The 15,659-nt window shown below is 40.3% G+C and overlaps 2 protein-coding genes and 2 long non-coding RNA genes across 5 annotated transcripts in view; 1 reads left to right on the forward strand and 3 right to left on the reverse strand.

Moving 5' to 3' along the window:
• Window positions 1-7,956, forward strand: part of ATAD5 (ATPase family AAA domain containing 5) — a 29,053-nt gene extending 21,097 nt beyond the window's left edge. For both annotated transcript variants that reach the window (XM_081849499.1, XM_081849500.1), the window contains 7 exons: window positions 737-830; window positions 1,914-1,978; window positions 2,582-2,747; window positions 3,459-3,640; window positions 4,235-5,058; window positions 6,730-6,897; window positions 7,192-7,956. In XM_081849499.1, coding sequence (XP_081705625.1) covers window positions 737-830; window positions 1,914-1,978; window positions 2,582-2,747; window positions 3,459-3,640; window positions 4,235-5,058; window positions 6,730-6,897; window positions 7,192-7,270 — 1,578 coding nt within the window. In that variant the 3' untranslated portion in view covers window positions 7,271-7,956. The remainder of the gene's footprint in view (window positions 1-736; window positions 831-1,913; window positions 1,979-2,581; window positions 2,748-3,458; window positions 3,641-4,234; window positions 5,059-6,729; window positions 6,898-7,191) is intronic.
• The window catches only part of LOC309335167, a 157,470-nt gene that overhangs the window by 67,807 nt on the left and 74,004 nt on the right, over window positions 1-15,659 (reverse strand). The gene's annotated exons all lie outside the window — the stretch shown is intronic.
• On the reverse strand, window positions 6,894-7,229 carry LOC309335162. The gene is made up of 2 exons (XR_014153411.1): window positions 7,114-7,229; window positions 6,894-6,987 (listed from the first exon to the last, which is right to left on the reverse strand). It is a non-coding gene; the product is annotated as an uncharacterized lncRNA (long non-coding RNA).
• TEFM (transcription elongation factor, mitochondrial) lies at window positions 9,218-15,641 on the reverse strand. The gene is made up of 4 exons (XM_081849873.1): window positions 15,526-15,641; window positions 13,322-13,785; window positions 11,998-12,147; window positions 9,218-9,849 (listed from the first exon to the last, which is right to left on the reverse strand). The coding sequence occupies exons 1-4, from the start codon at window positions 15,560-15,562 to the stop codon at window positions 9,412-9,414; spliced, it is 1,089 nt and encodes a 362-aa protein (XP_081705999.1). The 5' UTR covers window positions 15,563-15,641; the 3' UTR covers window positions 9,218-9,411.

The raw sequence follows: 15,659 nt of genomic DNA on the forward strand, positions 1-15,659 counted from the left end.
ATACAAAAAAACAAGAATTGTTGTTTTAAATATTTTAGTAACAAGATTACTTAAACAGCATGTAGCATCCAATAGCAAAAATAAGAAGGGAACGTCACAGTTTCACCGGAGTCCTAGAAACATCCCTCTGTTGCTCACAGTGTCTCTCCTGCAGGAGCTTCTTTTAAGGCTTCCAAGGGATGGTGTTGCCAAACATGGTCAATAAGCTGGAGGACTTTTGTACTTTTAAAATTTATTCATTTATTTATTCATAATTCTGCCAGTTTCCTTTCTTTTTTTACATTTGTATAACTGATAAAGGTTTACAAATGCCATCTCTAGTGCACTGGGTTTCGAGTGACATGTGAAAAGCAGTCTCACTGCTTTCTCCGTATTCCCCGTATTCTCCGTAGCAAAAGAAAGTTGAATAGGTAGAATATTTATGTTATTCTGAATTTTATTTGCTTGATTTGATCTAGAACTGCACATATTCTAGTTCTGATGTTGTATATTTAAACTTAAAAAATCTATGGACTGGATGCAGAATAAATTAGTTAAGTCCCATTGATTTCAATGGGAATGTAATGACTTGTCTCACCAATTTCAATGGGAACTATATTTGGTTAACTTAGTCTGAATTCAATCCTATTTTTGTACTCAAACATCATACCGGATCTGGAATCATTTGAAAAAACAGAAAAAGCAAATATGAAATCTGTTGTACATTATATGAATAAACACTTTCCACTTCTTATAGGTTGATGTAATATTTGATGAAGATGTTGGATTTCTAAATGCAATAAAAACATTCATGAGCACTACCAAGAGACCTGTCATTCTTACTACCAATGGTGAGTATTATGATGATGATTCCAAGTATCTTATTAATGCTTTGAATAAGTGAACATTAGAACAGTAAAATTTCTGTTTTGGAGTTTGAGAAAACAGTTTGAAATCTTGAATTCAAGAAGGTTTCTCAGGCAATGCAGGGGGGATGCCTAACCCTTTTTCCTATGGGTGCTTTCTGCTCAAAGTAACTATTTACTTTTCAGCAACCTATGCTGAGGGAACAAAACATGCTGTTCCTTTTATGGTTGTTTGTAGGCTGGTCTCTCTTAGAAACAGCATAGTGGATCTAATTCATTCTGCAACCCCATTTGTTGTGCCCACATTTTGTCTTTTCTGAGTCTCGCCCCACAAGTCAGCACCCTACTTCTGTTTCCACCTTTATCTTTGTTATTCACCATACTACGTGGGTAGCGCTGTGGTCTAAACCACTGAGCCTCTTGGGCTTGCCGATTGGAAGGTCGGGAGTTCGAATCTGCGCGATGGGGTGAGCTCTGTCCCAGCTCCTGCCAACCTAGCAGTTTGAGAGCACGCCAGTGCAAGTAGATAAATAGGTACTGCTGCGGTGGGAAGGTAAACAGTGTTTCTGTGCGCTCTGGTTTCCTTTATGGTGTCCTGCTGTACCAGAAGCAGTTTAGTCATGCTGGCCACATGACCCGGAAAGCTGTCTGTGGACAAACGCAGGCTCCCTTGGCCTGAAAGCGACATGAGCGTCACAACCCCATAGTCGCCTTTGACTGGTCTTAACTGTCCAGGGGTCCTTTTCCTTACCTTACACCATACTACACAAAATGTAGGGCAGTTCTTCACCTGTTTTCACACAGAGTGAACTCTTCCTCTAGGACTTGTATAAATGTTGGCAGAACAGCAGTGGGAGCTCTTTTCCTATTCAAGAGCTATTGGAGAGTAGAAGCATTGAAGATTGGCTTCTGTCTCTCCCCCCCCCCCCCAATGCATCTTTTTCTCCTTTTCTCCTGTTGTAATATAAGTTAACTATAGTATGTTCAGGGCTCACATTCTAATATTACATTAAAATAATTCTCACTGGTCAAATTTTAAAAGGCTTTACTTCTGAATCTTTTGTGTAGATCCATCATTTAGTTTAATTTTTGATGGCTGCCTAGAAGAAATCACCTTCAGTATACCTTCTATGGTAAGTCTTTCACTTTTGGAATATAAAACAAGCAGTTTACGATTTCTTAGTATGACAAAACGTGGACCCAACTATTATTGCAACTGCAGTTGAATTCATAGATTTGTGAAATTTATGCCTTAGTTAAAGCATCACCCATCACCCATGCAAGAGGCTTTAAGACAGCTCTGCAGTGACAGCAAATCTTTACAAATAATGCACCATACAGCACGGTTGACTTGTAACCCTCTACTTTTTAGTAGTTAAATAGGATTTAACACTGCAGTTAGGAACATAGGAAGCTGCCTTATACTGAGTCAGATAATTGCTCTGTCTAGCTTAGCTTTGTCTGCACTGGCTGGCAGCAGCTTTCCAGTTGTACCTGGAGATGCTAGGGACTGAACCTGGGACATTCTGTATGCAAAGCAGATGCCCTACCAGTGAGCTACAGCTCTTCCCCTAAAGCTTCAAATTTTGCTTTACATGTGTTATATTTAAACACTACCCATTCATGGCAGACAGCATTAGTTAGTAGGTACAGATTCTTACCATGTAAAGTAACATTCTGCTGTTGTGTTTTTTCCCCAGATTGTATTATTGATTTTTGAATTTGTTTTGTTTTAGATAAATGTTGCCAGCTATCTCCAAGTTCTCTGTTTGGCTGAGAACTTAAGAATGGATATAAGAGATCTTGCTGCTTTGTTAACTGCAAATAATTGTGACGTCAGACAAAGTATTCTGTACTTACAGTTCTGGGTTCGGAGTGGCGGCGGCTATTTAAAAGAAAAAGGTATGGTACTGCACAGCAAGTCTGCCCAGCTGGGGTGGCGAACAAAGTACACATGTCAAAATTGTCACATGTCAAAATTGTTTGTTGTTGTTTATCTGGGTAAACAGTTAAAATGCTTTTTAAAAACCCACTTATTTGTCTATTAGAAAGAACAATGGAACTGCTAAGAAAATGTTGCAATGTATCCTTGATCCCTAACAGACAGCTCTTGTTCAGAGTTCCATCTAGCTTATATCCTCCTCCAGGATACTAAAGTGTAAGGAGACAAAGCAGGCCAATTCATTGTCCTTTCCCGTTGGTTTTTTGGGTTTCTTTTTCCAGCTGATGGCATTCTCGGGCTGCTTTTTTGGGTATTTTTAACGTTTTTAACTTCTGCATACATCTGCTTTCACCTGAGTATATGGCACCCTTTAGGATCTAATCCTGTTGGCACTCAGTCACCAGAATTTGTTATTAGAGAGAGTTAGTGTGATTTTTATTGGATAAATAAAGAAGCAACATAGAACAGATGAGGAAATTACAGAATGAAGCTGCAACAAGGGGAAACTAGACTAAAAGAAGTAAATCAAATGAGTAATGGCAGCAGAGAAAATATCCAAATTTCAAAAAAATCTATACCAAGAATATTTTTTTAAAAAAAGGAACAGAACTGCTACACTGCTGTCAGAGCTTATCATTGTTATGAATTCCATTTGAAACTCTTGTTTATAGGAGGAGAGAGAGAGGTAAGTGGCAAAGAACAGATTATTTGCATTGAAGATGCAACCAGCTCCAAGATCAGTAAACCTGGCCCTCCAGTGAATCTTCCAAAATGTGACACTGGCTGCACTGAGAACTTGCTTGGCCTTAAGAACATCTTTTTGCCTTCCGAAGATTTGTTCCAATTTCTTAAGGTACGTTTATTTTGGTACAATGAACTTCCCTAGGGCATGTTGCTGATTAATGACATAAATGAAACAGAATACTATTACAACAAATTGTATTGCGGCATCTCAAAGACTTTTTAAAAAAATGTTTGGTTCATGCATTTTTGTAGGTGGAAGTCAAATTAGCACTATCCAAGTAGAATGGATGAGCAACCATGTTGGTACATGAAAAATACTTTAGAGAGGGAACTCCTAGGGAATTAAACACACACACACACATTGTTTACTCACTTAAACCAAAGTTGCACAGTTCTGCGCTTATAATGGCTGCTTTAGAAAATACTATTTCATCTGGTTTATTGTTGTCATGTTTAAGAACAGACCTGTCCAACCGATCTACTGGTCAATCGCTGGGCGTTCCTGGTTGATTGTGGGATCCACCGCGCCCCCCCAAAAAAGCTCAACAATTCTGGTCAACCCAATGGGTTGACCAGTTTATTTATAGTTGGGAGTAGATCGCAGTCTTTTGGAGTTGGACACCTCTGCTTTAGAGTGACTGTATATGCTACAAATCTGTTAAAGAAAATTTTAAAACTCATTTGTTAATTCCATCTTTCACAGCATGAAATCACAACAAAAGAAGACTGGAGTAGACTGACAGATCTGCTCAGAGAGTTCCAGATGAAGAATATAGACTTTATTTATAGCAATCTTGAATTCATTTTGCCTTTACCAGTCAATATACTTCCAGAACCAACGGTAATGGCTAATCCTTCATGTAACACAGTTACAGAAAACGATTCAAGTAGTAAGTCTTTGGACAGCGATTGCTTAGAGGAAACAAGCCCTGTGAAAAAGGTTAAACGGACAAAGCGCCAAAGAATTACGGCTTTCTTAGATGATAGTGATTTATTTGAAAGTGATTTAGACTATTCTGGTTTCATTACTTTACCATCTGACATGCCTAGTTCATGCTTGGAAGAAGAAAAGGGTGGACTGGAGCCTGCGATGGGTAACACAGCAGCACTGGACAGTGGAACGCCAACAAAAGCAAAGAGCTCTGCACCAGCATACCAGTGCCTAAATTCAATAACTGAATTTGTGGACAACATGTCTTTCTTAGATTATTGCTTCAACAGGAGGTGTGAGGAATCAAAACAATCATGTAATTATGAGGAATTTATTTGGACAAAAGGGAAGATAAAAAATGGTCTATCGGATGAGTTCAGCATGGAGCATAATGACTGGTGGAACTTCAAAAGCTCTGCTGAGCTGAAAGCAACTGCGGAGGCACTCAGTTTTCACAAGTGCATTAAGACAATTTCAAAAATTATGGAAAGTAACTCTAGCAGGACTCCTGGGAAGGATGAATTGGAAGAACTTGCACTCAATGTTTCAAAAGACAGAGCCAATTTATACTTTGGTCAGTCTACAGCTAATTCCAGGTAAGGTCAAAATACCACAGGTGTATGCTGAATAACAGGAAAAAGGATGTTTTTTTCAGTATATAAAGTTCCAGGGAGAGCAAGGGCTTCCCCCTTCTGTTTTCATGTTGTGAATATTTATTTGCAGAGGTACATCTAAGCAGTTGAAGCAGTCAAGGGAGACTCCTTGCACAGCAACTCCATGTATGCTTTGGAAGAGCCATGGAATGTTGGTTGTGGGCTAATTATAGTGTTTAATTATTACAAATATTCACTAATATTCTAACATTAGTTGGAGTCTTAGGGATACCTGGTTTTTAGGTTGGGGGGTTTTTTTGGGTCCCGTTTTAGCCTCAGTTTAGATATAACAAAGATGGTAGCAGAACCATCTTTCAAATACGGGGCTGCCCAGTCATGTGTGAAATGTAGAGAAGGAAGAGATTTTAACAGCAAAAGGACCTTTTAGGTAAAATACATGGAATATTTTCTCTGCCAGCCATGTTACACCTCCCCACAGTTTGAGCCTTTTGCGTGCCTATGTGCAGCAAGCCCCTGTGAACTGGGAAGAGGTGGTAAAACATAGAAATAAACAGCTAAAACAATGTTTGGAATTGAAACGGCAACAACATTATTGATTGCAGATGTCAGTAAGCTTTGGCTGAGTATCCTGAGTCAGCTGTCTGACTGTGGCCTGACACAGGTACATAAAAAGATGACACCACACCCACACCTAGGCCAACATTTATAAGTTCTATGGCTGGCTTTCTTTTAAGCCTGCCATTTGGGACACATGCTACCTAATTTTGAACCTATTATTTAAGTAATGCATATACCATTTTTCAGGCAAATCTCACAAAATAATTTACGCTATTGATTGATTGATTGAATTTATATATCACCCTATACCTGGAGGTCTCAGAGCTGTTCTCAGAACAAAATCAAAATATAAAACCACAAAATATATACTCAAAATAAAAACAACAACCCAATAACCCTCCCCTCCAACCCCCACATTTTAAAAGGGCATAGGATGTCAATCAAATTGTTTAATAGCTTCTATGGATGACGCAGGGTTCTTGTTACAGCAGAGGTTTGACAGAGTCCAGGTTACATTGTGCAGGTAGCCAAGAGCTATAGAAGAGATCAGGAACAGCAAGCAGAGCCAAAAGCGGTTCAAGTGCACCATATTTAATAACCAAGTCTCTGTAGGGAGAACCATCACCTGCAGTATTTCCTAAAACCCCCACAGCTTGCTCACTGATGTGCATATGAGGGGAAGCCAGCAAGGAAATAAAGGTAGGTATTGCTCCACCATCTACAACAGCTTTTGTCTGTTCAGACGTGCCAGAGGCAATATTGATCAAATGCCCAAGCAGATTCAAACTGAAAAGGGCTGCAATCTACCCTTCCCAAGAAGGATACAAGCTTTGAGATCTACATCAGAACTACTTATTGTAGTATATTTGAAAAATGTTTGCTTTTAATGGGATGCTTGCTTGAGGCTAAATCCTGGGTTCTATAAGGGCAAAAATACTAGAACTGGATCATAAAAATTCAGGAATTAAATAGATGCTGGTTCAGCACAGTGTAACAGCGATTGTACATTGGGCACATTTGCTGAAATTTAGTCTGTTATTTCTTGTTAAACTATAGCTGGGACAGAGGAAAAACCTATGTGCTTTTCTTTTGCAGCATTTACCATAATGCACAGAAGAGGTTGGAAATAATCGAAACTGTATTTTCCAGTAGACCTTCTTTAAATCTTTGTAACAGACAAGCAAGTGTAGTGGATTACCTGCCTATTCTCCGCAACATCTGCAAGTTGGAGAAACAGAAAGAACAGGGGAAAGCCAAAAGAAGGTAATCTTCATTCATGTTATTAGCAACACAATCATGTTCATATCTTATCAGGAGACACACACTGCAATCCTATGCTCACTTAACATTAAACTCAGTGGGACTTCTGAGAGGACATTTGTAGGACTGCACTGAACCTGTGCATCAAAACTGATATTCATGTAGACAAAATGTATTAAATATCTTAATTGGGGAAGAGTCATGTAAATTTCATGTCACTTTTAGCATGCTGCATTTTCTTTCCCTTTTCTTTCTTTCAAGAAGACAGACCATTTTTCTTCATTTCTTTTCCAACAGATTTCTCCACTACCTTGAAGGAATTCACTTTGATTTTCCAAGAGAAATTTTGAACAGCCTGGCAAATGACTTTCCATAAAACAAACCTGTAGGACCTTTGAATATACATCAATGATTTTATATGTACAGAGTGTTGCTTATATTGTGAATCTTTTAAGTATTTAAAAATACAAACTGTATTTTGTATATATCTATCGCCCAAGGTACTTTCCACATTCCAAATGTGAAGTGACTATGTGTTGAAATCTACACCAGATGCATTCAAATACAATCTAAAGCGTATCAAGCCCATTGCTGTAACTACTGGATTGGTTGACTTTTTAGGGTGTGGGTTTTGTCCCATATATTCAGGCATAATACCGTGTTTATAAGGTGCTATTCTAATTTCCACATAAGTATGGTGCTACTAGGGAAAAGATTAGCCAGCTGATAATGAGGTAACTGTAAACTTTTTTTGCTGTTTCATTGCAAAGGCTGTATTTGGGCTTGGTTTTATGTGTGTGCATATGAGCCAGTAATGTTTTCTTCACCAACACAGTAAGGTCTTCAATCATTTGGGAGAAATAATCTGTGTTTTGTAAATTTATACTAAAAGTTCTACTGGGTTGTATAGTCGTATTTATCTGTATTTATCTGTAACCCTGTACATTTTATTTTTATACTATCTGATATTTTCCTACCACTACACTTGAAGTTCTTCTGGGTTATTTTTTAATTTTTTACCTACAGCGAAATAATAAATATCTGGATGGGCTTTGAAACCTATTTCTTGCAGGGTGACTTTTAGATGTAAGAGTAGACATTTACTCCAGTTGTAACCATTAATCATACTTCCGAACTAGGAAAGCATTTGAAAATTGCTGAAGACTGCTGCCTACATGTCGATAGGTTGGAAAAATAGCCTATATGTATCTATTAATAACAACTCTTTGCCACTCTATCACTAAGGTTCTCTGAATGGCTTATACAGTACTAAAATGCAGCCCAAAACCATTAAAATCCTTAGTGCTGTTCTCTTTGAAGCAATAAGATCTTGTATCAAGAGCTGTGGAAAGCTTTTTGAAGTAGCAGCAAAATGTAATCATTTGAAGAGGTCTGTCTGCTCAAACCAAATGTTCATCTAGTCCACTGTTCCATTCTCACAGTGGTCATCCCTGTTGTCTATGGAAACTGCACCACCATATAAGCATATCAACTGACAAGCATTTAAGACCTTCCACCAAGAATCCAAAACGTTCCATAGAATCCAAGCATTTAGCATACTGCATCTTTGTTTTGTTACTTTGGACAGCAGAGGCAAACAGTAGATGATCCAAGACTTGTTAGCGATGGTAACTTTTTATTTAGATTTAGCCTCCATAGTTGCTATGTGGAGCTATAAGGATAGTAGCAGCTCTGAAAGGAAATGGGCCTATAGCATGAATCTAAACATCTGATTTGGTTTACGTACAGACATGTAATTAATGATACCATGATTGTCGGAAGGGGAGCAGGTACCCCATCTGTAATCTAAATGTAGATCCTGTTACATTCACATTAGACCTGCATCTAAAGCGGGGTTAGCTAATTGCGTGTCCTCTAGATATTGCTCAATGATAACTCTCATCATGCCTGACCATTGGCCATGCTCACCAGGGCTGATGGGAGTTGAGAGGCCAACAATATCTAGAATATGCCACATTAGGTAACCCTGGCTTTGATGCAAGTCTCGTGTAAATATAACAAGAACTAGGTTTAGGTTACAGATGGGGAGCCTGCTCCCCTGCATGTGTTTTAGGACAACTCCCATCATTCCTGATCATTAGCTGTGTTGGCTGTGACTGATGAACAGCTGGAGGGCTTAGAGGTTCCCCGTGTCTAGTTTTAGACACTGCACCACAAGTTTATGCACCTGTCACTTAATTCATTCTGTGAGGCTGTTACTAACCATGGTTAAAATGATCCTGTTTTATGTTCTTCCACTTTTTTTCAGTCAATCCTAACCTAAAAAACACCTCGTGTTACTATCAACAATCCTGACACAAAGTGTTTCTACACATTTAATAATTTTATTCTACAAAATTATATTCTACATATAATGTTATGTCAGCAGGAATTAAATGCTGTTTTCCTATCACAGTCTTCCACGTGCTGTCCAGCACCTCCTATACAGTGAATCAGTTGGAACTTATTGTACAGATCATCCATGACAGCAATTAACAAAACTGAATAAGATAAGAACTAAGTCGTATTGTTCAGTATCAGTAGCTCATAAAAAGCTATTGCCTGCAGCAAGGAATCGCACAGCTCTTCGTCTCTCCACTGTTTGTTTGATGACAAGACGTTTCGATAATTTACTACCTGCTCTCTTGAAAAGTTCACACGGGGCTCAGCATGCGTAACAGATTCTAAGAGAAACTGTTTCACAAGGTCTATTCCACTAGTTCGCGAGTCCCCAACCATCAACTCAAAGTGCTTTCCTACAGCACTTCGGGCCATACTTAATACTTTGTACTGGCCATCCTGCGAAAATGTTTTTTGTAACAACGCATAGAGCATGGCTTCCACTGTACGAAGATGTAATGTTACTGGAAACAGATTTGCATTCAGAGCAGAAAGTCCGCTTTTTTCCAAGACATAAAAATCTGCTTCAGGAAGCTGGGATATTACTGAAGAAATCTGAAATAAACAAGCACTGAATAAATAGTAGCAATCCACCATAAACATAGTATCTCCAGTCCTATGAGATATGTTTTACACTATTTTTTGGTTACCCAGAGCAAGTAATTATATACAGTAGGATGAAGTACATTTTAGAAAGTTTTGGGACTTGCAGCTAGCTGGCTCTGTACATTATCATTAGGAAGGGTGAGATGGTTTGTCTCAAGCAGTAGATTATGGGGATCCCTTAAAGGGCAGCAAACTCAAATTGTATCACCATTAAGGAAGTGGGAGGAATTGGACCTTTTGACTTCAACCCACAAAATGTATTGAGCTATTTTTGTTCATACTCCTATAAGCACCTATACTTTGATAATTAACAAAAAGATCAGACACCGTAGTTCCAGCAATGGGATTTAAAAACAAGGAACAACTTGTCCCCTGGGAGCTGACACTAGCTCAAGCACATGGACTGCAGTAGCATCAATCCTAGTGTTCAAAAGCGGCTCCCTTTCCTGTACAGAGCATCATGCAAAAAACATTTTACAACGGAAGTGCAGTCGCACCTCGGAAGTCGAATGGAATCCGTTCCGAAAGTCTGTTCGACTTCCGAAACGTTTGGAAAACAAAGCGCGGCTTCTGATTGGCTGCAGGAAGCTGTTGGACATTTGGGAGCCAGAACTTTTGACTCCCAAGGCGTTCAGGAGCTGAGGTATGACTGTACCAGCCTTTTCCTCTACTGGCCCAAAAACTAAGACTAGTAGCACAACCTTGTACCACAGGAGACTCTTAACTCTCTTTCAAACGAATAGATTCAACAGGAAGTGAAACCATGTTTTAGGATTAAGCTGTCAAGGCTTCTAAGAAATTCATCTGCCAGTATGAAATACAAACAAATTTGAGATGTGGCTAAAGCTTGTTTCTACAAGGATGCAGAACAAGTTAACATTTTTCTATTTAACCTACTGGATCCCTGAACGGTTTCAAAGTAAGGCTGGTTCAACATATGAAAGAATTTCTCTTAAATCCTTTTTTTTTTTTTTTTTTTGAATGAGGGGAATCTTACACATTTTTTAAAAAAATATATGCAACATGAATGGAGCTAGAATCATTAACTTAGATGAAGAGTTACAGATAGGTAGCCGTGTTGGTCTGCCATAGTCAAAACAAAACAAATTCCTTCCAGTAGCACCTTAAAGACCAACTAAGTCAGTTCTTGGTATGAGCTTTCGTGTGCATGCACACTTCTTCAGATACACTGAAACAGAAGTTTCCAGACCCTTCTATATAGTGAGAAGGTGGGGAGGGGTATTACTCAGAAGGGTGGTGGGAATGGGTGATTGGCAGATAGCTGTGATGAGCCTGTTGACGACTCTTAACGACTGCAATAGGTCTTACAGGAAAAAGCAAGGGGTGAAAAAGTGAAAAATGGCTTTGTCATGTATAATGAGATAAGAATCCAAGGTCTTTGTTCAGACCAGGTTTCTCCATGGTTTTAAGTTTGGTGATAAGTTGTAATTCAGCAGCTTCTCTTTCCAGTCTATTTCTGAAGAGATGTCTTTTGTGAGTAAATAGGCACTTCCAATTGAGCAAGGAGTGTGCTGGGGGCACCAGTCACAAAATGGGTACCATGGAGGGGGTTACGGCATAACACAAAATTAGACAACCACACCCAACCACCTTATTTTTACCGTCCTGCTGATTCTGATTATGGAGATCACACATGCACACAGATGTTGTTGCTACCGAATAGCAACAGGGATCATTTATCATACCAGGAAAAATATACATGGTAGCTTACACTCAGTTCACAGGCTTTAAAGGTACCTGCACTTTTTGCTCCATAACTTACTTTCTAGGAGGGCTTAGAGACCTACTTCAAAAAAATATCAAAAGCTCAGGAGTCTGGGGTACCACTGGAAGCCTTCACAGCTGCCAGATGAGTGACCTCTGCACTAATCCAATCAATGGCTTAGTTCAAAGCAGCAGGACTGGAGGAGCAAGTGGCCACAATCTCTTCTGTGGAGCTCTCACACACTTGTACCCAAACCATGATTTGGCTTTGTGGTTTCTGCAAACTGGGTCTATATGTAGCTAACAGAACCATGCTGCTCCCAAAAGAAATATGCTGTTAGAAAAATTGCATACAATCAAAACTTGGCTTACCTCTTCAAGATAGACGGCTGGCATATAAGCACCTTTCATAAACATAGTGCACTCCTGCTGTTGCCAATCCTGAACGGCCAAGCGTCTATTAACATGAGCCCATGCAATTTTGCGAGTGCCAAAAACAATGGATACAATGCTATTGGCAGTCTAAAAGGGAGCACAGGAAAGATTTGTTGGTACTTACAGCATTAACCACATCATGTTTTCTAATACATAATTCCCCCATCTCCTGTTTGCCACAGGTTGTAAAATCTCGCCAGAATGAAGGGTATAACACTGTAAATGCAGTTCTGAGTTTTACAAAAGAAGAATGGCAATTAGTCTCGCTAAGATGGTTGTAAACCAGGGGTCGGCAAGGTTTATCTTGCCTGGGCCGGATCGGTCCCGTAGATTCCTCTGGGGGCCGGATCGCGTGTCCGAGATTTTTGCCATCTGCGCAGATGTGATTTCCAGCACTGTGGAAGCAAGTCCCTGTCACATGCTGGTTTAGCACAGCGCATGAGCGGGCAGCTCACTTCAGGGGTGGCTCGTGGGCCGGTCAAATGACCTCCGTGGGCTGCTTCCGGCCCATGGGTCTTAGGTTGGTGACCCCTATTGTAAAAGCTAAGGGGCAATTCTTCACACATGCAGGTTAAACACGTGGCAGAATACAGAAGTGAGTAGTTGGCTTATGCATCCTTATTCACAGAACAAATAGCTACTAATATGAGGCACTGTATAAATCCTAAGCACCACCACAAGCGGTGCCCGACTGCACAATCTTCTTGCCATGAGAAATGGCTGAATTGCATTAATGACCTACTCTCATAGGCAGTATGTGCAGATACGTTCCTTCACCTTGCCGCACAGATACCCACATGCTTGGGCTGTGGGTGAGCTTGTTTTAAGACATTTCTTATAAAATGTACATTGTCTAAAGAACAGTACACCAAGTTCTGCCCACCCGAGGGAACTTCTGCCTCATGTTTCTTGAACAGCAGTGCCCCCCTCCCTACAAAATAACAAGACAATTGCTATTGAGTAAGCTTTAAAATGCACTGGGTTTGCTGGACAAGTTTTTTTTTTTTAATAATCTCACTGAGAACATTCAAGCCCTTTGGTACCTTCAGAGGAAGTTTTGGAATCCCCCATTACACATAATTCTGCCTAACCATCTAAAACATTAAAAAGCCACACAGCTGAATTTCATTGATATTTACTCAGAAGTAAGCCCTGCTTGATTTAATGGGATTCAATGACTTGTTCCCAAGTTGCATGACTGAAGACTTAATGTTACTATGTGGGAAATGGCAATATTCATAGGACCCAATGAAAACGATACCTCTAGCCGCTCTCTTTCTATATCAGGTTTGATATATTTCATTGCAGACGTGACACTCTGTATTTTTTTCTCTTTTCTTTCTTCTTTTGCATTGGGATTGAGAATAAAGTTGCAGACTTTAACAGCTGTTTTATACTGAAAAAGAGGCACTTCTAGTAAGCACTGTAAATTCCGAAATGGCCCGTGCTTGTTCCTGTACTCTATTATGTTCATGGACTTCCTTCCTCGCATTAGTTTCACAGCACTAAGTTCTTTCTCGGATGCTGAATTTAGTAGCTGCAAAACAGTAGATTTCTGCTCGGTAGAATACAAGTCATCTATTGAACGTTTTGCCTCCTTAAAATTCTCAGCTGCTGATGCAGAATTCAGGTGTGTGACATATGTTGACTTCTTGTGACACAGTAGAAGATATAAAGGTTGAAGTGAAGATGAACCAAATGGAACCTTCAGAAAGCATCTTCTACCTGAAAATAAAGTGCCTGTCATGTTTGAGTCATTTCACCAGCATGAGTAATATGTTGAAAAATTCAGTGGATCGTACACACCAATTCTCATCACAGTTCTACCAAAAAGGCCTCAGTGTCAGTATCTTCTCTACATTCCTCTCCAAAACTTGTAAATAGATTCTCAATGTCCTGTAATTGTTATGCCAAATAATAGGGAATAGTTTAGCCAAACTTTTCTGTGCCAGTCAGCAATAAAAGACAGAAGAAGGTGTATTGAACAGGACTTCTGAATACACATTTATTTTATTTTTAAAATATCCTGCCCTTAATCCTTGGAAGAAGAATCTGTATGATGGGCAAAAAATTAATATCTTATGTATTCTTTCTCAAGAATCCAAGGTTAGTTAGTTGGGTATGTTTAATCTGGATAAGAGGAGACTGACAGGAGATATGATAGCCATCTTCAAATATTTAAAGGGCTGTCACATGGAGCAAGCTTGTTTTCTCCTGCTCCAGAGACCTGAACCAATGGATTCAAGTTACAAGAAAGGAGATTTTGACTAAACATGAGGAAGAGCTTTCTGACAGTAAGAGCTGATTGATAGTGGAACAGACTCCCTTGGGAGTTGGAGAACTCCCTTTTAATGGAGCTTTTTAAGCAAGCTGGATGGCCATCTGTCATGGGTGATCTAGCTGAGATTCCTGCATTGCAGGCAGTTGGACTAGATGACCCTTAGGCAGGGCCAGATTTAGGTTTGATGCAGCCCTAAGCTACTGAAGGTAATGGGGCCCTTTATCTGCCCAGCTGTCCTTTGTCAACAACAAATTGTCGCTGTTTTTTGTGTTGAATATATGCTGCATGGTAATTTATGGAACTAATAGGTATCTAAAGCCATTTGCACATAACAAAATACAGTGGTACCTCGGCTTACATATGCTTCAGGTTACATACGCTTCAGGTTACAGACTCCGCTAACCCAGAAATAGTACCTCGGGTTAAGAACTTTGCTTCAGGATGAGAACAGAAATCGTGCTCCGGCGACGCGGCAGCAGCGGAAGGCCCCATTAGCTAAAGTGGTGCTTCAGGTTAAGAACAGTTTCAGGTTAAGAACCGACCTCCGGAACGAATTAAATACTTAACCCGAGCTACTACTGTATGTATTTTATCAAAGTAATTGTTGAACTTATCTTGCCGGGGTATAAATAACAAATTATTATTATTATTATTATTATTATTATTATTATTATATTTTGGAAATGTACATCCAGTTTCTTTTTTCCCTTTATTTTTTGGGGGGGCGCCCAAGAGAACCCAGCGTTTTGATTTAAGGCAGAGCTTTTCAACCTTTTTGAGTCCATGGCTCCCTTGACGCAACTACCTTCTTTCTGCAGCACCCCTGTGGGGCTCAGGAGCCCAGTAACATCACCCCTTGCCTGCAGAGCTGGCAGCTCCTCACCCTTTTCAAACGCCTTCCCTTGTGGGAAGTTCCCTCAGCCTCCTCTCTTCTCCCCTCTCCTTGGGGCAGCTGCTGCCCCTGGTCTCTGAGCTGCCCCAAAGAGAGGTGCCCCCTCACACTGCCAGCCCCAGAGGCACCATTCACCCAGGGAGCTGGGAGCCAGGGCTGCTGCTGCAACAAACAGCTCTGCAGGCCTTTGGGAGGCAGAGATGCAAGAAGGCCTCAGAGAGGCCACCCGCTTCCCTTCCAATTTCCACCCCGTTAGGAAACCTTCCCTCGAAAGCACCAGTGCCGAGTCTACCTGCCCGGAGGAGGTCGGGAAACCCTCTCCAGCCCATCTTCGCCCACTTCGGCTCGGTGCAACACGCTTCTCCTTCCCCCTTCTCCGCCTCCGTTCCATTGGCACGCCCTCAAAAGGAGTCCGTCCGTCCCCAC

The sequence above is a fragment of the Podarcis erhardii genome (assembly GCF_964252035.2).
Source record: "Podarcis erhardii genome assembly, chromosome: 2".
Classification (NCBI taxonomy): domain Eukaryota; kingdom Metazoa; phylum Chordata; class Lepidosauria; order Squamata; family Lacertidae; genus Podarcis; species Podarcis erhardii.

Coding starts and splice junctions, on each gene's coding strand:
- TEFM (XM_081849873.1), bottom strand. CDS start 15,562: ATGGGCTGGAGAGGGTTTCCCGACCTCCTCCGGGCAG. Junction 13,786..15,525: donor TCCCGACCTCCTCCGGGCAG/GTAGACTCGGCA, acceptor CTTTATTTTCAG/GTAGAAGATGCTTTCTGAAG. Junction 12,148..13,321: donor TAGAAAGAGAGCGGCTAGAG/GTATCGTTTTCA, acceptor GCTCCCTTTTAG/ACTGCCAATAGCATTGTATC.